General features: G+C 35.3%; 1 protein-coding gene across 3 annotated transcripts in view; it reads left to right on the forward strand.

The window, feature by feature from the left end:
- GDAP2 (ganglioside induced differentiation associated protein 2) overlaps nucleotides 1-14,659 on the forward strand; it is a 64,900-nt gene that overhangs the window by 37,839 nt on the left and 12,402 nt on the right. For 2 of the 3 annotated variants that reach the window (XM_033196425.1, XM_033196426.1), the window contains exons 9-13: nucleotides 2,980-3,056; nucleotides 4,116-4,192; nucleotides 7,115-7,254; nucleotides 9,175-9,229; nucleotides 12,909-13,052. In XM_033196425.1, coding sequence (XP_033052316.1) covers nucleotides 2,980-3,056; nucleotides 4,116-4,192; nucleotides 7,115-7,254; nucleotides 9,175-9,229; nucleotides 12,909-13,052 — 493 coding nt within the window. Of the gene's footprint in view, nucleotides 1-2,979; nucleotides 3,057-4,115; nucleotides 4,193-7,114; nucleotides 7,255-9,174; nucleotides 9,230-12,908; nucleotides 14,340-14,659 lie in introns of those variants that run through there. The other variant, XM_033196427.1, reaches the window with a different exon arrangement.

A 14,659-nucleotide genomic window follows, 5' to 3' on the forward strand; every position in this document is an offset into this window, starting at 1 on the left:
ATAACAGTGGGAAGTAGCACATGATTAGATGAAGATTATTGTGAAAGTGCTAATTTTTGTTACAGTGGTAGATTTTAGAGTGCTTATTACTTAATTAAAGATGAGTAATTATATAACTAGTCTTCTAAGTGGACCATGCATATACCAGCTATGTGAGTGTTACCAGTTAAGGATGATGTATTCCATTTTGTACACCTGAGTTCTAGTTTAAAAAAATTTTTTTTCAGAGTTCATTGAATATAGATAAATAGAGATAGAGATAGAGAGATATAGAGATTGAGTATCAGTAACTACCCTAGGGAGTGGCTGGAAATACAGAGACAAATATGACATATTCTCTATCTGGTGGTCTAATGTAATAGAAATAGCCATTCCAATAAGTGTGTAAAGTCTTGCACTGAACATGGTAGAAGTCTTTGGGGATACCAAGAAGGGAGCATTTGTTTCTACAACATATCTAGAATTTGCCTCCACTCTACTCCTTCTCATCCCACCTCCTACCTCACCACCAGTCCCCTTCTCAGCATGCATATTTGATTGATGGAGTATTTAGACTTCTGGTTACGGTGTTTTGTTCTTATTACAAAGTTAGTTTTCTTTGTACTGTAATATGTCTGTCTCACATATGCAACTTTAAACTCAAGAGCCTTTTTTTATTCATCTCAGGCCCCAAAATATCTTGCATGATACTCATGTTTATTGTTTCATTTAGCAAAGAATTCAGTACCTACTATGATGAAACCACTGCATTTATTCAATAAATCTTTGAAAAATGAGCCAGTGGATACATGAACAGAGTATAGAAGTTAATAGGTATTAATTGAATTCCTGTTTTATGCTTTGCTAGGACCTGTGGTGCCTGTAGGATGTAATATATATTTTGCTGTTTAGTCTCATTATAAACAATTGGAAAGTATATAATAGAATGATTTTTAAAAACGTGATAAACTCTATTACTTTTATTCTTCACTCCCACATTTTTGATGTCATAATTTACATTTTTATATTATTTTTGTCTCTTAACAAATTATTGTTGCTATTATTTTTAATAGTTTTGTCTTTTAACCTTCATACTAATGATATAAGACAGTATGTTAAGTGAAATAAGTCAAGCACAGAAAACAAATACAGCATGATCTCACTTATATGTGGAACCTAAAAAAACTGAACTCAGAAAAACAGAGAATACAGTGGTTATCAGGTGTGCTGGTGGTATTGGGGTGGGATTGGGGAGATGTTGATCAAAGAATACAAAATTTCAGTTAGAAAAGAGGAATAAGAGATTTATTATACAATGTGGTGACTGTAGTTAATAAGAATGTGTTATATACCCAAAAATTGATAATAGAATACATTTCAACTATTCTCACTGAAAAAAATGATAAATATGTGAGGCAATGGATGTGTTAATTAGCTTAATTCAGCCATTTTACAATGTATCCATATATCAAACATTATGTGCATTATTTGTCAAAGAAAATTTTTTAAGTAAAGAAATAAAATTTTGATTTAGTGTAAATAGGAAATGATGGTGTGAAAATAGGGAATAGTGCATATGATTTAGGGAGAACTACAATAAACATAGGTGTTTTCTTGACTTTGAAATTATATTTTGAAACAAAATTAAAAGCTACTGTCTTTTAATTAATAATAAAAATGAATTAATAAAAAATTAATTAAAAAAAAGCTAATTGACTTTTCAATTTGCATAGATTGGTAAATCACAAGTTTGAGAAGGCAGTCTATAGAAGTAATGCAGTACCACTATGTTTTTCATAAGCAGTAACAGTATCTGTGTAACTAACAGGCATGTCACTTGTTGATTTCAGTCTGTATGTGATAGACTTCCCATTAAATATTTTTAGTTATGCAATTGTACTTTATAGCTGAAAGGTTTCCCTCCCATATGAACACCATTTTGCAGATGAGGAAACTGAATTCCATAAAGGTAAATGACTTCAGTAAGTTTTCACCAAAAGCAGTAGGATTAGAAGCCACATCTCCTCTCTCTTAGTTAAGCTTTTTGATGTTGTTGTTACTGGATATTGCTATATGTGATCTAGACACTTCAGAGTTTCTTTTCATACATTTAGGTGTCTTGAAAGCTTGTTCACAATCAAGTAAGTGGCACTTTTATTTCAAGAAATTAGTATGATACAGTAGAAAAAGCACTGACCTTTCCGGAAATCTAGAGACCTGAGTGCAACTTCAAACTCAACTCTACCATTTAATAGGCTGGGAAGTCTGAGATGAACTTGACCATTAATCTTTTGCATGTCATTTCCCTCTACAAGGTCTTTAATGTCTCTTCCAGCTTTAACATCCTCTTAGCCAAAGCCAAACTGCAGTCCATATGATTTGGTCTGTGGGATATCACTACAACTAGTTTGTTTAACTGATGATTAAATATTCCAGAACTTCCCAGATAAACTTCCCAGATAAATTTACCCAACTCCTTTGTGATCCCACATAACATGTACAGCACTTGCCTGTTTTTCCCCTGAAAAGTGAACTTCTTGAGGGAGGCAACCATGTCCTTTCATGATAGCATTCTCAGTAACTATCATAGAGTAACCACTCGAATCCTTGTTGAGTGAGTGAGCATCGGTTTTGGAGCTCTGCCATTGGTTTAGACTTTCTCTATGCATGTTTTTAGTAAAGGAAAACAATAGTATTTTAAAACAAGGTTAGTTTGGATACTTGGTATCTTAGCTATTTACCTGTACAATCTTCATTTAATCATAAGGATTTTTAAAATAATGAACACCTTCCTTTCTCAATAATTCATTTGTGTTTATTTTATCAATAACATGTAGTAGAGATTCTACATGGTTTAATGCTTCTTTAACTCCTTCCCTATTATAATGAAATATATACTTGAAAATTTTTAGGGTCAGGGAAAGGTATCAAAAATTGGTCCCATTTGTAAATTTAATTTCCAAGGGTTTATTATAATGATTATATCATTTATTTCCCTAGTTATAATCGCTGGTTATGTCAAGCAAGATCTGAGGATCTGTCTGATATTGCTTCTCTAAAAGCCTTATACCAAACAGGTGAGCTTAAATATATGGTAACTTATTCTTTCACTAATTTAGAGCCCTACCAATCATGCTATTTGAAAATTCATTTTTCTGTGATTTCATTTATTGTATCTATGAACAAAATGGTTTTGTACTAATGAAGATAGTTTTGCCTGTCATCAAGATGTTAAAAATAACATCCTAATCTATAAAATTTTCAACTTATAGTTCTGCATTAGCCAACTTTATTTCATGCTAGTGTCCCTTTTCTTTTAAAAAATGTGTCTGCTTTTAAAAGTACCATGTACTTGCTACTACAAAATTCAAACCTTACATAAATATGTGATGGAGAGAGTGAAAGTTCCCAGATTCCCACTCTTTCTCCATTCTATTTCTTTTACAGACAGTACTTTTTAGTAATTTTCAGATTTGAGTGCTATTTAGTTTTTCCTGGATCTCTAATGTTATTAAAAGTTGTAGTGAGCTTAAGCAAAAAGCTGTTTATAAAAGGTTTTGGGAGGCTGGGCATGGTGACTCATATCTGTAATTGCAGCACTTTGGGAGGTGGAGACAGGAGGATCATTTTAGACTAGGAATTCAATACCAGACTGGGCAACATAGCGAGACCCCCATCTCTACAAAAAAATGAAAAAATTAGCCAGGCATGGTGGTGCATGCCTGTAGTCCCAGCTGCTTTGGAGGCTGAGATGGGAGGATTGCTTGAGCCCAGGAGTTGGAGATAGAGGCTGCAGTAAACTGTGATCACTCCACTGTAGTCCAGCCTAGGGACAGAGCAAGATCCTATCTCTAGAAAATAATAAAACATTTTAAAAGATCTTTGGCTGTTCTTGATTTAAAATCTTTGAGAGGTCTTCTCTTAAAAGGGCAGTGATCAAAACCCTCATGAAGCTTTAAAAAAAAGATGTTGTCATGTGCAGAGTAGAAAAATTGGAAGATGAAATTTGAGCAACTTATACTTCCTTGTTTTCAATCTTTTAAATTCACGTAGAATATTTTATAAAGTCAGAGCCTAAGACAAATAATATTCTTGGAATGAAGTTTCTGAGTTCTGATTACATTTCCTGTTTATAGGTGTTGATAACTGTGGTCGAACAGTGATGGTGGTAGTTGGAAGAAACATTCCTGTAACATTAATAGATATGGACAAGGTAAGCCATAAAAAGGCTCTGTTTTACAAATAATGTTGATTGAAAAAATAAGTTGTATATGAATTTGGAATCAAGGCCTACAATATGAATCACGGCTGAATTGTGTATCACTGACAGAGGAGCAGACCTGGTTCTGTGAGTGGACCTGCATCATTTCAGTTCAATTAGGGGTTTGATTTTTCTCTGTCCAAGAAATAAAAATACTGGAATACCGTAATATGATCTCCAAAACCACTGCTGCTTTGTTTTGGGTGTGATGTAACTAGTAAGTGGTTGGAATCATTCTGTATTATAATTGTGTAATCAAATTCTTCTTTGAAAAAAGAAAAATTAATTTTTGAGTATCTATTAGAAGAGAAAAAAACAGAAATGTAGTTTACCCAAGATAGCATCATTCTGTAATCCCTTCATTTGGAGGCAAAGAACAGAAATAGATGATTCATAAAAGAGAAATGGAACTGGTAGATAAAAATAAGAAAATATTCAGCGTGATTAGTAGTCCAAAAAAGGTGAATTAAAATGAGGTACCTTAACTCTTAATTAATTATTGTTATCAAAGATGAAACTGTAAAAGTGATCACACCCATTGATCCATTAATTCCATTTCTGAAAACTTATACTAAGGAAATAGCCCAAAGTATGGAAGTAGCTATAGGCCCTGACATTATTCAAATCAGAATACTCATACAAGGGACAATTGAACCCACAAGATAAATATATAGAGAATCCTAGAATATCAGTTTTGTTAGGAACTGACTTCAAAGGATAATAACTTGAACTGATCAGTAATTATTAACCATGGTAAAAAAAAATTGTATACTTAAAAATGCAGAATTACACAGAATTTCAGATAAACCAGTTGGACAAAAGCTGATAATTACTTCTGGCTAAGTCCTCAGACTCTCAGTCACTGTTGTTTGGGTAAAAAAACTGTGAAAGCACCGAACCTGGCATATTATTCGCAGGGTCATTTGTAGCAACAAGTTAAAACTTAAATTCCTCACAGATAATTATGGTGCATTCAAATAGGATATTCTGTGACCCTTATAAATTATGGTTATAGAGGCAAGTACTGTAGAGAAGTGTTTAGAATATAATTTAATAGGAGAAACAGTGATACATTAATTTGTATCTACATTGACCTTCATTGGGTTGTTTATTTGTTTGTTTTTAAGCACAAAAACAAGGAAAATATCTCAAGGAAAGGGATTTCATGGTTTGGGAGAGAATTTGTCTTTCACATTTTTTCATCATGTATAGGTTATATAGTGAAAAAAACTTAAGAAGTTGAATTCAAAGCCAAAAAGGAGTATCCTAATTGTCCTGGGGTGGGGGTTGGAGAATGGACAGAAAGAGGATGAAGCAGCAATCTGGTAAGAGGAGAAAAAAGAATAATAATGAATAATAAAAATATGCACACAGCCAGGTGTGGTAGCTCATGCCTATAATCCCAAAACTTTGGGAGGCTGAGGCAGGCAGATCACTTGAGTCCAGGAGTTCGAGACTAGCCTAGGCACATGGCGAAATCCTATCTGTACGAAAAATACAAAAATTAGCTAGGCATGATGGGCAATGCCTGTAGTGCCAGCTACTTGGGAGACTGAGGCAGGAGGATCATTTGAGCCCAGGATGCAGAGGTTGCAAGATCTCCAAAACCAAGATCATGCCGTTGCATTCCAGCCCAGGTGACAGAGAGCAACCCTGTCTCGAACAAACAAACAACACACGCGCGCGCGTGCGGAGGGAATAACTAAACTGATTAAAATTATACCATTAGTATGTTTCTATCTGTAATCATTTATGTTCTTAATAATCAGTGTGACATTCATTTTCATGATCAATAATTTGATTAATACCAATAAAACCATAAATCCTTGCATTTGATTTTGGTGTGTACTTGCCTGGGGTTCTGGATATTCATGATATATCATTTCCTGTAAAATATTGACATAGATGATGATAATAATAATTGTTACTAAAGCAGGTAATGAATGGAAAGATACTGTGTTTTCTTAATGCCCTTCTGTCTGCTGGTAGCAGTTGGATCCTAGTCCATGTTAATCCAACCATGTTAATGTCAAGGACTCACCTGAAGAAGAATTGGAAAACAGTTTGTTTTATAGTAATCCCTCAGTTATTACCTCTTAGCTTTTTCTATGTGAGTGTTTACAGCTAAACCACTGGGTCATACTGGCCCTGCCTATATTGTATCTCTGTTTTGTTTTTAGTGTTTCTCTTAAATTCATCATTTTTGTAATGGAATATTTCTATAACTGATCTGGGTCACATTAAATTTGAATCTTTCAGAGCTCTAGAAATGCTTCCCAACCTATTGTCATCTACTGATTCAACCTGCTCTCAATGTCCTCCTTCAGACTGGCACTAAAGATCTAAAAATACTAGCTCTCAACATGAATCATGTGAGGCACCACTCATTATATCTTTCTATAGTAATTCTTGGTTATGTGCAGGCCATGAGTCTCTTTCTGAGTACAGACTGCAAAGACTTTGAATTCAAGCAGAAACTTCAAAAATGATTAAAAGTATAGAAATTCTACTTCTAATGATTTTGATATCATTATCCTAGAAAGGGAAAACCTGACCGTTGATCCAAGAACTTTTTCCAGTATTTGAAGAATTGTTTTAGAGGATAGAGGCTGATTGTTCTCCTCTATCACTTAGAACAAGACAGAAAGGAATTGTACTGTAGCACTTACGAGAATTATTAAACACTGGGATGATTCACTTTCCTGGAGATCTTTTTAAAGAGAATGGATACTTATCACTCTGACTTATCCATCTGTAATGACTAGGGCAGACAGTAGGTTAATCTTCTGTTTTGTTTTGTTTTTTTCTTGGCCTCTGTGAAATAGACTACTGTTCAAAATGATCTTCACCTTTATTCCCCCTTTTTTCTTTTAGGCTCTCTTATATTTCATTCATGTGATGGATCACATTGCTGTGAAGGAATATGTATTAGTGTATTTTCACACACTGACCAGCGAATACAATCATCTGGACTCTGACTTCCTGAAGAAACTCTATGATGTTGTTGATGTCAAGTTAGTTATTTTTGCAAATTATGAAGGGGAAATAGTTTCTTTCTTTTCTAATATCAAGCAGTGGCAAACATTGCTTTGTATTCTGTGAAAGGATATTTCATGTAAGAAAGACTTTTATCACACATAGATTAGATATTTCAATCATAGGAGACCCTCCCTAACTGAAACTTATTTTGCATTAAAGTAAATTCATATGTAAACTTTTTACATTACCAATCTTTGTGTATAAAATAACAAAAATACTATCTTCTATTTATATGATGTATTATACTTATTAAAATACATTTATAAACATTATTTACTTTGATCCTTTAACCCAGGAGTTGGTTAGGAAAGATACTATCTGTGTTTGAAAAATGGAAGATATTGACATTCTGCAAGGTGAAATATGGCCCAAAGTCTCACAACAGTAAATGCAGAATTTGGACTTGAACCCAGGTTACTGACTTGGAGCTAGAAAATTATTTTCATTAAAGCATATTTCCCTTGAAATGATAATGGAAATTTTTTTTTTTTTTTTTTTGAGACGGAGTGTCACTCTGTCACCCAGGCTGGAGTGCAGTGGCTGGATCTCAGGTCACTGCAAGCTCCGCCCCCCAGGTTCACGCCATTCTCCTGCCTCAGCCTCCCGAATAGCTAGTACTACAGGCGCCCGCCAGCACGCCCGGCTAGTTTTTTGTATTTTTTTAGTAGAGATGGGATTTCACCACGTTAGCCAGGATGGTCTCGATCTCCTGACCTCGTGATCCACCCATCTTGGCCTCCCAAAGTGCTGGGATTACAAGCTTGAGCCACCATGCCTGGCCGATAATGGAAATTTTAACCAGAAAATATATGACACCCCACTGTAGCAAAGATGAAATGTAGTGTTTTACATTTTTTCTTATTAACATTTTTTTCTGAATAAAAAGTGGCACCCAACCCTCCTGTTAGCTGTTTTGTTATTTGTAGCATCACAATGTCTGTGTGGATTACATTGAGAAGCCCATTTTACAGTTAGGGTACAAAGAAGGCAAGTTACCGTAAATTTCCAGCTATCCTACTTCTCCCATTAAATCTCATCTTATTTAGGAATATTAAAGCTTTCATTACCCAATAGACACCTTTTTAGCTTTCTCTGAATGTGGGTTGTATATGTGAAAGGAAGCTTCACTCCACTGTAGTTCTGCTTCTACCACTAACCAGTTCTTTAACGTGGAACAGGCCTCAACTGTGAAATAGTTTGTACTGTTTCTCTGAAGTCCTTTCCAATTAACCTCACATGACCTGATGTTGATTATTGAACTGTTGAAAAAAGTCTCAGGCACACGTAGAGAGGCCAGATGGAATAGTGGATAGGAGTATGATTCTGGAGCGTTATTGCCTGGGTTCAGTTCCTGGCTCTGCCACTTGATGGCTGAGTGACTTTGGGAGGGCTAAAATACCTGCAGTAATAATGCTGCGCTCGTAGAATTGTTAGGAGAATTTAAGTAGAAGGCCTCTACAATTTCTGGAACACAGCAGATTCTGCTAGTTGTTGTAATATGACCATTGAAACTTTTAGTTTAAATTTTTGCTCTAATTTTAAGTGATTTCGCTGCTGTTTAGCTCTGATCCCAGAGATTCTAGCATCATATTAAAAAATGACACACAATAAATTTGTTAAATGCAAATTTACTTAACTTTATCCTACCTATAGGTGGCTCTAGCTCAGCTGACAGAAGCACTTAATATCTCCTGTAAAACAGATACTTTAAAAAATGAAATGTTCTCTGGTTTGTTTTTGACTCTCACCTAAAATTCAATCTGTAAATTATAGCTGCCTTTATTTTTCTCTGATTATGTTTATATACCTAGGCAAATAGTTAATAGTCTATGATAGTAATTGGTTTTAGGCATGAACTTATACTAATTTTTTTTGTCATTTTATTTTTGGATCAGGTACAAGAGAAATTTGAAGGCTGTTTATTTTGTTCATCCCACATTTCGTTCAAAGGTACAGTATTTTTCTCTTTGGCTAAATCTAGAATTTATGTGTACTACATGCCCAGAGTATTAAGATAATAGCTCAGCAACTTAATTGTTGCTGTCACCATTGTGACTGCTAATTTCCTGGTTTCTAAGTGATCTTGAGTTGTGGTCCTGATGTTTTGGTTGTATGTGACTCCAGCGCCTTTGTGGGCAACCCTTATAAGCCATTAGCCCATCAGTCCCTGCCTCTTTTCTTGCTCTTTGTTCATCTGGGCCTTGTTTATGCTGTTGTTAACAGAATACACTTACCTCCTCTGCCCATGGCTACCTCCTGCTTGACCTTCAGGTCTCAGCTCTACTTTCTATAGAAATCCTTCCCTGACCAATCCTGCAGCTAGTAGCTGTTCTTGCATTGTAACCCCTTTAGATTCTGTAGTCTGTTATCATTGTTATGTTTTTATTTTAGTTGCATGTTTAATTTTCTTCCTTATACATGAGCCAGCAAGATCCATGAGGGCTAGAATATAGCAGTCTTGCTCACAGTTGTATTCCCACTACCTAAGCCTACATCTTGACTTCATCAAGACATCTAGTCTCTCGGTCTTTTTACTCTTTCTGAAAATATCATCTTGCCTTTATTTTCTTCTCTATCAAGCTAAAAACTGACATTTCATCACTTCATCCACTCTTGTCAATCACCCTAAATTAACCTAGGACCTCTTACCCTTTTATCGCACCTGACCATCAAACCTAAACTTGAAATAATCCATTGTACTGCTTTCTTCACGCATAGAAGTCATCAGTAAGGAGCTCTTTATCTTTACCTTCCCACTCCAAACCTACTTGCTAACTGTTCTTATCATTGCCCCCTTTTTCTCTGTCACAAAAATGTGTTACATTTTAATGAACACATCTCATTAATGTCCTTCTTAATGAAGGACAGTCCCTCTCCCTGTGCTGTGGATCCCGCAGTAATGACATTAGCTTAAGTTTTGTGAGCACTTGCTATCTGCCCGTTCCTCCTGTGAATTATCTTGCCTAAGCTTTGCAGTATACCTGTGAAATAGTTAGCAGTAGTTGTCCCACTATACTGGTAAGAAAATTGATGCTTAGAGAGATTAAGGAACCAAGATAACCAACAGTTAGTAGCAAAGGCTAGATTTGAATCTAGGCATTTTTTCCCAGACCGTAAACTACAGAATGTATTTCCATTTCCTTAGGAAATTCTTTTCAGTGGTTAGCGTCTTTCTCCTCTCCTGCTTTGCTGGATCCAAATTATCTATCAGCGTTTAAAAATGCTAAGATCTATTTTTCTCTCCTCTACTTTACGACCAAAATTGTTTAGTATAATCTTTGTTCTATGCTCACCATCTCCATTTCTCATGTACCTTTTAAATGACTCCAGTGTGGTTATCCTGCTGTGCCAGCTGAAGCTTTTCACACCAAAATCATTCATAATTTCTGGGTCACTGAATCTAATAGACACTTTTCTCTCTCAATGTTACCTGCATTCCCTGCAGCCTTAAGCACAGTTGATCACTTCTTCCTTGACACACTTTGTCTTGGCTTCTTTGAAATTTACCATGCCTGGTTTCTCTCCTACTTGTAGCTGCTGCTTCTCAGTCTCATTTGTCGGCCTCTCTTTCTCTTCTCATCTCTTTTTAGAGACGGTCTCACTCTGTCACCCACACTGGAGTGCAGTGGTGTGATTATAGCTCTCTGTAACCTAGAACTCCTGGCATCAAGGGATCCTCCCACATTGGCCTCCGGAGTAGCTAGGACTGCAGACATGCACCATCATGCCTGGCTAATTTTTTTTTATTTTGTAGTTTTGTAGAGTTGGGGTCTTGCTGTGTTGCCAAGGCTGGGCTCACACTTTTGGCCTCAAGTAATCCTCCCACCTTGGCCTCCCAAAGTGCTGGGATTACTGGCATGAGCCACTGCCCCTGGCTTCCTGCTTGAATCCTTTGAGTGTTAGTGTTTCCGTGTTTCTCCACCCTCATCTTTAATTCTATACCTTTTTTATTCCCATTTCTTCAGTGACCCTCCAAAATATATGCAATCTTCAAACATATATCTGGGGAGGCAATAAAGCCTAATGTTTAGAACTATGGTTTCAAGATTCAGATGACCTGGGTTCTAATCCCAGCTCTACCAGTTACCAATTTGTCATCTCAGGCAAGTAGTATAATTTCTCTATGCTTTAATTTTATCCCCTATAAAATGGGATTAATAATAGCGCCTATCTTTTAGGGTTATTGAAAGATGAAATGAGTTAATACATGTAAAATACTTAAAACATTACCTGACGTATAATAAGTGCTCAGTAAATGTAAGCCATCATCATCATTTTTATCATCATCATCATCATCATCATCATCATCATCATTATCCTTCTTAGGCTTTGACCTTGGTATTGAACTACTGATTAGGTATCTCTACTTAGGTGTCTTATAGGACCCTGAAGGTCAACATTTTTAAACAGATCTCCTCATGTACTCCTCTTCCACCTATTCCCGAACTGCTGTTTGTGTTCTCTGTGTTAGTAAATGGGACTACTGCCTACCCAAGTGCCTAAGCCAGAAACCAGAGAGCCTTTCTGGAGCACTTTCTCTACCTCATCTCCTAGCACATTGCATCAGTTCTGTGTGTTTACAATTGCTTAAATTTATGTCTGTATCTTTATTCCCACTGGCTCTACATTAGTTCATCCCACTGTCAGCTTTTACTTGAAATGACACAGCAGCCTCCTAATTAATTTTCATGTTGTCCTGCCTGCAATATTGCACTGCTCCAAGGGCCTTCAGGCATGCCTTGTGAACAATTTTCTGGTAATGTTATTATAAGAAGCCTGCACTATTTACTATAATGGTCCTTTTCAAAACAGTTTACTATTTCTTACATACATTACCTTCTTCTGTAAGTAAAATGGGGATAGCAACAATATCATACCTGCCTCATAAGACTATTGTATAGTATGTTGATAAACATGGACTAATTTGTGATTGCCAATTTAGATAAACAGTAATTTTTAAGTTCAAGCCATTACTAGTTTATGTCAGTATTGTTTGGTATCAAGAATTTTTTATCCTTTTTTGGGGAACCAACAAATTTTGCAGACTAGCTTTTAGAGAGGGATTGCATGTTGTCAGGTGAAATGAACAAAGATGACATCACACCTACAAGTGATTCACTTTGATGGACTTCGAGAAAGAAACTCTTGCCAAGCATCAGCTGAAAATATATAAGTCCCAAATATTGGCACAAATTTTCTTTTCAGTCTCATTTGAAAAATTCACAGTGTGAGATTTGGAGATATTAACCATTTTCAGAAGACTGGAACACCAATTATTCTACCAAATAATGCAACGGTTTTGACTACAACCCACAGTAAGAAGCATGTAGTACAGCACTAACACACTGCACACATGGGAACTTATATACATGTAATGGAAACAAAAGCTTCATGAAACAAAGCTCATTCTTCTTATAGTCTCTAGTCAGTGTTATCCTTGTTTCTTCTTTTTAATGTTATTAATAATCAACTAAACTGATGATTGCACAACTCAAATTGCACTTTGAAAAACACTAGTTATTTTAAGATTTTGAAATATAGTTTTTATCTACTATAAATTTTCCAAATTGTGTTTATGTTTCTAACTATGGCAACTAGCTTAAATTATTTTTTCTCTTCTATTAATCAGGTGTCAACATGGTTTTTTACCACCTTTTCTGTCTCAGGACTGAAGGACAAAATCCACCATGTGGACAGCCTCCACCAGCTGTTTTCTGCCATATCACCAGAACAGATCGACTTTCCTCCTTTTGTCCTTGAATATGATGCCAGGGTAAGAAGTACCAGAAGTTCTCCCTCACCTGGTATGGTATATTAACTGTTCTATAGAGCAGCACTTATGAGCACAACATCCTGTCATTACCGGATATTAATGTAAATTAGCGAATCTTAGTAAACTTGGTAATATCACTTAACATCCTTTCCCTATGATAACGTTAGGAAAAGGGTTTGTCCCAAGAGAGACATTTTCCCCATATAAACGTTTCAGTGGGAGATCTCTCTGCTGTGAATTCGGAACCAATTTTCGTTTGTATTGTAAGTTTTCTACCATATTTAAAACAGATACCTCTACCTAATTTTCTTAAGATTGAATGGCTTTCCATCCACACAGAGCCGGAAGAATTTATTGGTGATCACTTTTAGAATTAATTGTAAATCATGTAGCCTATCTCAGTAGTCTTTGCCCTGCCAAAAGTTTCATTTTTCTAAAAGTTTGTATAATGTTTTTAAGAGCATCATCTGATAGTGTTATTATTTATAGATGCGTTTATGAATCTGTTACATAAGCACTAGTCAAAGGACTATTCGTGAATTTCATCATTTATTCTATTGTGTTTATTCATGGTTTCACCTTAGTAATTTTTGGGGAAAAAAAAAAAAGTAACACACTTGGCCAAAAGCTCATCAAGCTCATTGTTTAACTGTTGTTGATTGCATATCTTTATTCATGAACCAGGGGATATATTTGAAAGTTATATTCAGTTTGAAATAAATTATTCTTCCCTAATTATTATGCAATGTGTATACAGCAAAATAAAAATTCTGCAACACAATTTCTCTCTAACATTTCTCTAACTTTAGCTATAATTTTTTTCCCTTATGTGCAGAGTAAAGTGTATAATGTGATCTAATGACTAATAAAATTTCATGTTTGACTGTTGTACAGAGAGGATTTGTAATTGGAGCAGCTGGATCATAGATACAAAAGTTGTTGAATATAGGGAAGAGAAAAGAGTACATTAGTTTGTATTTACTGCAGATTGCTGGAGTAGAAAATGATCTTAGTGTTTTTCCTTTGAACTCTACATCACTCATCTTAATGCTTAAAAAAATGGATAGCAGAAAATGTGAAAGACACTAAGAAACATTTTTATACTTAAAATTTCGAATGACAATTCATAGCTAGTATCTGGATTTATCATTTATTTTCTGGGATAGAAACATACAAGTTGGGTGTTGATTAGAAAACCTAAAGGACTGTATTTTAAGCCAAAGCATTTTCTATATACTTACGGGCCTATAAAGCAGGCTTTCATTAAATATTAAATATAGCTCCACCTCACTCAAGCTTGGTTTTGTTTTTTGTTTTGTTTGGTTGTGTATTTTAGCTGTTATATTTTTATATAAATACAAGCATAATAATATAATTAATCAAAATTAAGTAGACTAACTTACAATCTAACACTTGGCTCATTAGATTGCTCTCTGTACCTATGCTAGAGCTTTCTAAAATTGAGATGTTAGATCAAAGAGAGGCATAAAAATGGGGAAGAAACAAAAGAGGGTTTCTTAGTCCATTTCTTTGTTGCTATAAGGGAGTACCTGAGGCTGAGTATAAAGAACAGATTTATTTGGTTCATGGTTCTGCAGGCTGTATGA

Source organism: Trachypithecus francoisi, unplaced genomic scaffold, assembly GCF_009764315.1.
Source record: "Trachypithecus francoisi isolate TF-2019V2 unplaced genomic scaffold, Tfra_2.0 Lachesis_group5, whole genome shotgun sequence".
Taxonomy (NCBI): domain Eukaryota; kingdom Metazoa; phylum Chordata; class Mammalia; order Primates; family Cercopithecidae; genus Trachypithecus; species Trachypithecus francoisi.